The sequence below is a fragment of the Neltuma alba genome, unplaced genomic scaffold (genome assembly GCF_004799145.2).
Source record: "Neltuma alba isolate B1F8T4 unplaced genomic scaffold, ASM479914v2 tig00013371_pilon, whole genome shotgun sequence".
NCBI lineage: Eukaryota > Viridiplantae > Streptophyta > Magnoliopsida > Fabales > Fabaceae > Neltuma > Neltuma alba.
The window spans coordinates 1-8,941 of record NW_021637634.1 but is presented as its reverse complement, the minus strand read 5'-3'; the positions used below and the strand labels follow the sequence as shown (position 1 = coordinate 8,941).

At 42.0% G+C, this 8,941-nt stretch overlaps 1 protein-coding gene and 1 pseudogene across 1 annotated transcript; one reads left to right on the top strand and one right to left on the bottom strand.

Moving 5' to 3' along the window:
- Nucleotides 1–214: 214 nt before the first annotated feature.
- On the top strand, nucleotides 215–2,885 carry LOC114736752 (probable mitochondrial saccharopine dehydrogenase-like oxidoreductase At5g39410; annotated as a pseudogene).
- A 1,366-nt stretch (nucleotides 2,886–4,251) lies between these two features.
- Nucleotides 4,252–7,686, bottom strand: LOC114736754 (cyclic nucleotide-gated ion channel 2-like; the record flags this gene model as incomplete). The annotated part of the gene is given in 9 exon segments (XM_028924617.1): nucleotides 4,252–4,796; nucleotides 4,918–4,995; nucleotides 4,997–5,005; nucleotides 5,235–5,272; nucleotides 5,275–5,470; nucleotides 5,581–5,692; nucleotides 5,984–6,300; nucleotides 6,404–6,619; nucleotides 7,060–7,686. Coding segments are annotated over 9 exon segments (2,088 nt in total), but the record flags the coding sequence as incomplete, so codon positions are not given.
- Nucleotides 7,687–8,941: the final 1,255 nt, after the last annotated feature.

Here is an 8,941-nt window from a genome sequence, read left to right as displayed (position 1 = left end):
TGGGACCTCAGAGTAATAAATTGCCTTCTGTGAGACCTGTACGTAATTTTCCCTTTTTTAAATATCTCCGTGAATTTGTTTAAAAATCTGTTTTGAACCGACCTCCAACCAAGTCCTCCAGCCAAGTCCTGGGATTCATATCATTACTATGCCCGAATGGCGGGTCCTCCTCCAGTAGCTCTCATTAGTCATCGCTCCCCGATCCGGTTGCCGATTGTGTTTGCATCAGAGGCGACTCAGGCAAATTCACTGCGCCTGCGTGAGCTTATAAATATCAATTAATTAATTATTGATGTTTCGGAAACATGGAGTAATTAGAGCGGTCCCGTAACAAAAGCCTCATATGAGAAATCAATTCAATTATCTGCATTTCTTCCTCTTCGTATTCGTGCACCTTCTTCCTCTCTGAAGTGAAAAGCAGTTCGTTGCGTAGCACACTCTCAAGTCTCCGCTCGCCGAAACCATGGAAACAGCCCCGAAACTCGATTCCAGTTCTGATTTTGACCTCATAATCTTAGGTGCTTCGGGATTTACTGGCAAATACGTTGTCAGAGAAGCTCTCAAATTCCTTAAACGCCCCTTCCTCCCCTCTCAAATCATCGCCTTGGCAGGTCGCAACCCTGAGAAACTCTTCGACGCTCTTAAATGGGCCAGCCGTCCTGATCCCCCACCTTCGATCCCAATTTTAACCGCCGACACAACAGATCCCTCTTCTCTCCACAGGCTCTGTGGCCAGGCCAAGCTGATTCTCAACTGCGTCGGCCCTTTTCGTCTTTACGGCGACCCTGTCGTTGCCGCTTGTGCTGAAACCGGGTGTGATTACTTGGACATATGTGGCGAGCCTGAGTTCATGGAGAGGATGGAGGCGAAGTACCATGACAAGGCTATGGAGACTGGATCTTTGGTGATATCGGCATGTGGGTTTGACTCGATTCCTGCTGAAATGGGACTGATGTTCAATTCGAGACAGTGGCAGGCTCCGTCGGTGCCGAACCGCGTCGAAGCGTACTTGAGCTTGGAGTCCGATAAAAGGATTGTGGGAAACTATGGGACTTATGAATCGGCGGTTTTGGGCGTGGCTAATGCGAAGAAGTTGCAGGAACTGAGACGGTCGAGGCCCCGAAGAGCTAGGCCAGTGGTAAGAGAATCTACACTTGAAAAATGTTTAAGCCTTCGAGGCATTTCTGCACTTACTGCTTTTCTGATTTAGACATGTAGGCGAGCCTTGAGAGGCAAGTGTAACTGCAACTCTCTGCATTTTGATTAATTGTTATAGTTGTCTAGTTGGTAGGAAGAGCTCTTGAAGAAGTTGGAGGGCCTTTTCATGGTAAGATTTCGATTTGAGTGATTGAAAATCAGCGGAAGCATAAAAAATGGAGCAAGAGTGGTATATCCACTTATCCATGTTAGTTTTAGGAAAGCCAGTGCAGAAATAATTCTAATTATTGGCAATACTATTGACATTAGAGCAATGAAAATGGTTACATTCACATTATTATACGGTATTGTTGCATACTCGAGCTGTCTCCGAAGAACATGTACGTGTGGTGGTTTACTGTGATTTGTGCGGAGGTTTAGTTCGTATAAATATAGTGGTAATGGTTGTTCCAAGGTACGAAGGTGACAACTTGTAATTTGTCGTATGTAATGGCTTAGCTGTGATAATACCATTCTTTTGCATTCTTGAAGTTGAATGTGTCAGATGTAAGCTTCGGGGACATTTAATTGACAATGACGGCAACTAGAAATTGTTGCAGTGTCAAAAATCTAGATCTGGTCTTAGGAGTTGCAATGGCATTAGATTTACTGACCTAATATGAAACGGTAAATTGCTAGTTTCTTTTCGTTCTTTCTTTACCCAAAGACATGTTCTTCTCTTTCACCTCTCAATTTGGAGGGGATCAAAATGTGGGGTTTGGCGGAACGGGAAGGGCGTATTTGTACTTATAAATCATTTTGAATGTCAGAAATCATTGACTTATTACTTTCCGTGGATCATTTTCTGTCTCAATTGTGATCTCCCGATCAACTTGAACTAATGTTGGTCTTGCTACTGTTGTCTATTGACCTTGCGCCCCCTTTCCTTCACTCTTTTATGTGGTTTAAAATACTTTGTCATTATATCAACTTTTATCTTAATGCTTGCAGATTCCTGGAGCTCCTCCTCCGAAAGGAAGTATTGAACACCAGAAGAAAATTGGACTTTGGGGAGTAAAGCTACCTTCTGCAGACTCGATTGTTGTACGAAGAACACTAGCAGCTCTAACAGAGAATCCCCACGGTCTTCCTGGAAGGAATGAGAGCGCTGAGGCAGTTGAGAAAAGGGGAGCATACTGGTCAAACGTGAAGCCAGCTCATTTTGGTGTGAAAGTAGGCTCCAAATCCTTGTTGGGATTTTGGATTTGTTACGATCGGGGTTTTCTTTGGTCTTTTGGGAAGTTTTTCTTTTGGTAGGTGGCTTCTTCTGAAATTCCCTTCGTTCTTTAGCCTTGGTGGGTTCAGGAAGGAAGGTCCCTCTGAAGAGGAGGTGGAAAGCGCTTCATTCAAGATGTGGTTTGTAGGGCATGGTTATAGCAATGAGAGTCTTGCGGCACAGGGAAACTCAAAACCTGACATGGAAATTATAACAAGAGTAATGGGACCGGAAATTGGATACATCACCACTCCAATCACTCTTATTCAGTGTGCTCTGGTTCTTCTCAGCCAACGGGACAACCTACCAAAAGGTGGAGTCTACCCTCCAGGAATAGTGTTTGGTCATACTGATCTTCAGGAAAGACTTCAACAAAATGGGATATCATTTGACATCATCTCTAGGAGTACTCTTTCCTCTTGATTGCTCCGCTTTAATCCTTTGTTAGCCCAGGCAAAGTTATCTTGATCGGCAGAGAACCCTCTTTCCTTTTTTCTTTTGTCTTTTTTACATTTTGCAAGGGTACTAAAATTTACTTGTTCTGAATTCGATCATCTCTTAACCATTAGCACATTTGTTGAGGTGCATTTTACTTATATCTTTTAGGCTGATATTCTAGGAAAATAATATGATACAAAGTAGGCGGCGTAATTTATAATTACCCTTCTTTTATTTCGAGTAATTATTTATGGATTGATTGATCACTGTTTTAATCCCGCATTTTGTCCGATAAATCTTATAACCTCGATGTATAAAAGCCATTCTAAACTTCCCCTGGCCCTTGCTCCTATGATCTTCACCTCACTAATACTTAACTGATTCAGACAAATAATGATATGTACGAGGTTTTGTAGTTTCTCAATGCTTGGAAAAATATGAAAATTAGCAATACTGACGGGGCTGCCACTACAAAGGTCTGTTTTAGAAGGAAGAATGGGAATCTTGGGTTTGACAAGAGCCAGAAAATGAGAAAAATATCCGCTGGACGTTTGAGGGGAGAAAAGAAGACCTGACTGGAGGCTTGAACGAATACGAAAGCAGAGGTGGAGAAAGCAGTGTGATGGAAGACGGAAAGTGAAGCCATTATTAATCTGGGGGGGGGGGGGGAGGGGGTGTGATAGGATAAAAAATACTTTTGAAAGCATTTTTTTTGTAGTGTGAGATAAACTCCTTCACATATTGCTACAAGGGTTCCTTGCTCTGTTTCTGTAATTTAATATTCTGTATTTTGCATATATTATCTTGTTTTCATCTAGTTCTTCTGCCTATTTGCTATTTCCGGGGAGGTGCTGGATTTAGTCGTTAATTTCGTGCAGTGTAAAGATTCGCTTGCAGGCTGCTATCAATTGGCTCCGCAGCCTTTCATTAGAATGCTCCGGAAAACCAGTTTAAGATTAGATTAAAATAACTTATAAATAGCTTTTTGATTGTGATTTATAAAATAGACAGTAAACATGTGATGAGAGTTTTATTTTGATTTAAATGTGAAATATGTTTATAAGTTATTTCAATTGTAATACTAAACAAGGCCTTAATAAGTTGAGTTTGAAAGTATAGAACTTCCATTAACAAGTTAACTTTAGAGTACTATTTCTAGTCTTAATTATAAGATCTTGTTTGGAAGTAGTATAATTTTTGTAAAGCCCTTATCATATAAGAACGACAAAACCAATTTTTATCCATATTAATTCAATCTCAACTTGCTCGTTTTTGTTTTTGATGCACATTCAAAGAGTGATTCCACAACTTCTCGTTCAATATGTAATAGGTTTCGATTCTTTAGAATCGAAGAGACAAAATTTATTGAGGAATAGAATGGCAAACACAACTCGAAACGCTGAAGAAGAACAACGGGATTTTCTCTTTTATTTTTAATTAATTTAAATTTTCATTCAAGGTGGTCATGTGGCCTTATTGACATGAACATGGCAGCATACTGCAAGAGCTTGCGTTCAGCGCTACTGCTTCCTCCAGCTTCGATCACAGGGGTCACCGGACCTCTTGTCCTCTGCCTGTATCGCCGCCATGCAAACTGTATGTTCACGGCAGCCCACGTTCTCCAATTCGATGAGTAATATCTCGCCGTTCTCTTCAGCCTCTCGTTGGCAAACTTGTACCTGAAGTGGTCCGTCACGTACTTGAGGTGAGTTGAATCCAACCCAAAGGCTTCTGCCGATTCCAGGCATATGAACGTGGCGGACGATGCCGGAAGTCGGTCGAGGAACGGCCGGCGAAGGCACCAGGAGAGAAGCTCGTCCCCCAAGAAACCCCCAGCTTCGATTATGCTGGTGGCCACCATGCCTTTGCTTAGGCGTTGCATGCGTTTTATGCGCCCGCGGACTATGAATACCATTCTTGGCACTGGGTCCCCTTCCCTGATTATCTGTTCAACAAAAGTCATGTATATATTAATCAAAGACATGGTCTTCCCCGCTATCATATGTATAGTGATATCGATGCATGGATAAAAAGGATTATGTAGCAACTGTCTTCTTGATGTGTACCTTTTCGTCTTTAGAGAAGACTAGGGGTTTAACCCTATCACAGATGTTGTCAAGGATAAGATCATCCAAGTTGTGAAAACAGAGGTACCTGCGAAACAGAGACCACGTAGCTCCATCATCATTTTCTTCTTTTCCAGTCCAGCCTTATGTTATAGCGGCTTGACGATATGGATTTTATGATACACACACACACATATATATATATAGAGTGTGTGTGTGTGTGTGTATTAATCTCCAGAAAAGCGATTTGTCTGTTCTGCATCCGTTGAAATAAGTTGCAGAGAACTGAAACCATGGACTGGGGCAACTTTTGTTACCTTTTTGATGAGGTCTAAGCAAAGATAACGCTTGATGCTCTCCTCAATCCTTCAGGAAGGTCCCTGATCAATTCCATTTCGTCCTCTCCTCCCATTGCTGCCCATCGCTGGCGTTCAAACTGGCGAACCCTCTGTCTTAAATGGGACGGGAGCTGCCTCCTCCTCATCCACCATTCCATGTCACGACATCTCAGCTGCATCTTTCTTTTCTTCGCCATTACTGCGTGCAAGAATACCTTCACGGAAACCACAAATCTTCATATTAGACGTTTCATTTTGATGGAAATATTTTTCTTTTTTTATCATTTCTTCCTCTGGGTTTCATTATTATGTATGTTCTCTCTACCTGGATGTTACCAATCAACAGAGTGAAGAGCATTAGTCCGCTGAGTACGATGCAAATGCTGAAAATCACTTCTAGCCAGTTACTTGTGGGCTCAAGATCGTTGCCAAAAGTGCTGCGGCGTGGTAAACAAAAATTAATAGAACTCATTGAAAGGTAAAGAATCAAGTCTTTTGTTATATTTCTATAAGAGGTAAAGAACAGAACGTTTAATCAAATATGTTAGAGGACGTACGTACTAACAAATCATGAACAACAGACATCGATACAAAGTAAAATCCTAAAAACCTGATCTGATCCTAGGAAGCATTATAATTTACCTGTAAACGAACTTGGAATTGTTACGGGTTTTCTTCTCCAATAATAAATTGTAATAATCAAGAGGATGCTTTGGGAATATATATACCTGAGGGTCATCAAACCCCAAAATATGGGATAAAGAATCTTGACAGCCAGAGAGTTACTGGAAATGACCGGGAGAGCCCATTGGTAGATCCCATATTTAAAAGGTCCTTTCACATCTAAACACAATGGCTTTCTTGCGACGACTGTGAAGTTTCCATTACATGAAGTTCCTTCTGTGCCTGTTGGTGACAGAAACTTGTAACACACTTCATCTGAACATGACAGAGGGAGATCGCATCCATACCCTCTTTCACACTGCTGGCTCAGGCACGACGCTACACGTTGAATTGCAAGCACATACCAACACCCTCCTGCTACCTGTAAATAGCTAGCACATTCAGATCAGATGAACTTAAACTCGAAAGTGAGTTTGTGGGGTAGGAACAAACAATGGAGGGGACTAAAGGGCGTGGTTAATTACATGAGAAGCAATAAGGTAAGCTATGAGGTTGAGGCCAAAGCCCCACCAAATGGTGCCGAAGATATAGCCCGTGACTTTTTGCATCCTCCTCATCATGCAGATGCTGTGGTAAACCTTGGGCAGAAATTGAAACAAGAAGATCAATAGCATTATAGTCATTATGATTTTAATTTGCTCTTCTCTTATCAACTTTGGGAGTACAAGCCAAAACACCGCCTGCAAATGAAACGCAAACAGCAATTCAGCACAGCTAATACTTTATCCTAGCTAGTCTTTGGAAACAAGGATAGCCAAGAAAAAGTCCTAGGAAACTATACTATAAAGTTTGATTGATTTAATTTTTAATTAGTTGAAGTTAAAGAAGACTCTGATATGGTAAAGCTGATTATATTCTACTATACCATAGTTCTTTATTCATAATCAGATACCTTGTTGGTTAGGTAAAAGATAAACGTCCGAAACCGCTTACAAAGTCATTATATACGTACGCAATCAGCTTTTTCTGCCGTGACAGAGAAATAAGCTAGCGGGGAACGAGGAGTAAATTGGAGTATCGAAAAGACATAGGAATCATTGCTTTATGATCAACCCATCACGTGGCAATGACGCTTGAAGAATTGAAAGGGTTTGGGAATGAACGAGAAAATTTTTCTTGCCTGAGGAACGGGAAGTATCACAAAGGCGTCGAACCAGAAGCCCCTGAATGACCTCAGGTAATGCGCTGCTATGGCACGCGCGTCCCACACCAGCTTCCCACACCCAACCACCATCGACTCCTTCGACACGTACGCCAGCCTGAACTGCAACCACACGTGGAACACGTGAACCACGTCCACCAACGTCCTCAGCACCGTCACTATCGCCGCTAAACCGCCGTCCATGTACAGGCACGGCGTCCCGTCCCTCCCAATTGACAGCGCGTAGAAGAACAACGGGTCCACCGCCAGCGCCAACCCTCTCGCCAGCAGCAGAGCCCTGTTCCAGGTCTGCACGCGCTTGCTCCTCGGGTCCAACAGTCGACCGAACGGCCCCGATTTGGGTCGTTGCCTCGGATTCCTCACCGCGGTTCTGTTCTGGATAGGGACTAAGGAAGAACCCGCGGAAGCCTCCCATTGTGGCGGATGATAGCTGTCGCAGCTGGTGGAGTGGAAGACGGGAACACCCACCTGAGTACAGGCATAGCACTCGACGGACGAATTGGCGTTTGGACTAGTGTCATCAGGCGACGACGTCGAGGCCACTGTCCCCGCCGCCGCTGCTACTGACAATAACTTCCCAAGCACCTAGGGAGAGAAGAAGAGAGCGGGCATGATTGGTCATAGAGAGAAACCATGGGAGGGAGTTGTAGATATTAAAGAGCAGGAAGAAGGGAGAGAGCAAAATGAATGTAAAGAGAGGAAGGGTTGATAAGCTAAGGACGGATGACGACCATGAAAGGAGAGAGAAGGAGGGAGAGAGAAGAAGAGGTGTGGCTGAGAGTAGAGATGTGCGTGTCAGTTAGAGCACATGAAATGAGAGTGAGGACCCTGATATTTGAGGGAAGGTAACGCCCTCACGGCTCCGAAACTGAATTGCCGTGGTGGGGTTCCACTGGGGTTCATGTATACTCACCTCTTCCACTGTGACTCTCTCTCTGTAACTGTAAATCTAGTTTCTTGTTTCTTGTTTTTTTTTTTTCTCTCCCAAAAAAACAAGGTAGAGTCCGGCGTCTGGTTGCGGTGGCCTTGCTGGTTGGCCCCCCCCCGGGTTTCCGACGGGGGACCACTGTCCTTCTACTTTTGTTCTTGCTCTTCATTCCCGGCCCTTTTTGCCTTTTATTCATCATTTCCCAGTAATTAATATATTCCATCAATCAATCAAGTCATATCTATATTCCATCAATCATTCTGAGTTCTCACTTGAGTTCTCCGTGCTGAACAAGAGCAGGTCGCTTAAAAATTAAGACAAAGCATTAAATAATTATTCCCTCCAATTTTATTTTTTACCAGCGCCCTCCAATTTTATTTAGAATATCCTATGTATTGGATTTTGATACGGGAGAATTATAATTAATTCTCATAAAAGAAAAAAATAACAAAATAAGTTCTAGATGTTTTTATTCTTTACTGTATAACTTGTATATACAAGCTGCTCAATTGTTATTAAAACTTTTAGTAATTATTTCTCTTTTGTGAAACTTGATTGTAATTCTCATTTTTAATAGGAGTTATCCCGCTTGAGATATTTATAACTCATCTTTAACAATGTTCTTATTTCTTTACTCTTTTCCTCCTGATGAAAGCGGGTGATTTTGAAAAGTTAATAAAAAAAAAAAGTTAACAGTTTCCTAATTTTCTTACTTTTTTTCAACAATAATTCATAAGGCTTTAAAAAATAATAAAAATAATGTTTTTTTAAAAAAAAAAAAGGAACCAGCAGAGTGTATGGCGTGCCCGACCCAGCGCCCTGCAGTATATATCATTATTTTAATAGTAACATTATATGAGATTTTCCTAACCGTTGATGAAAAAATGCTGTAGTATTACTTTAATCATTGTG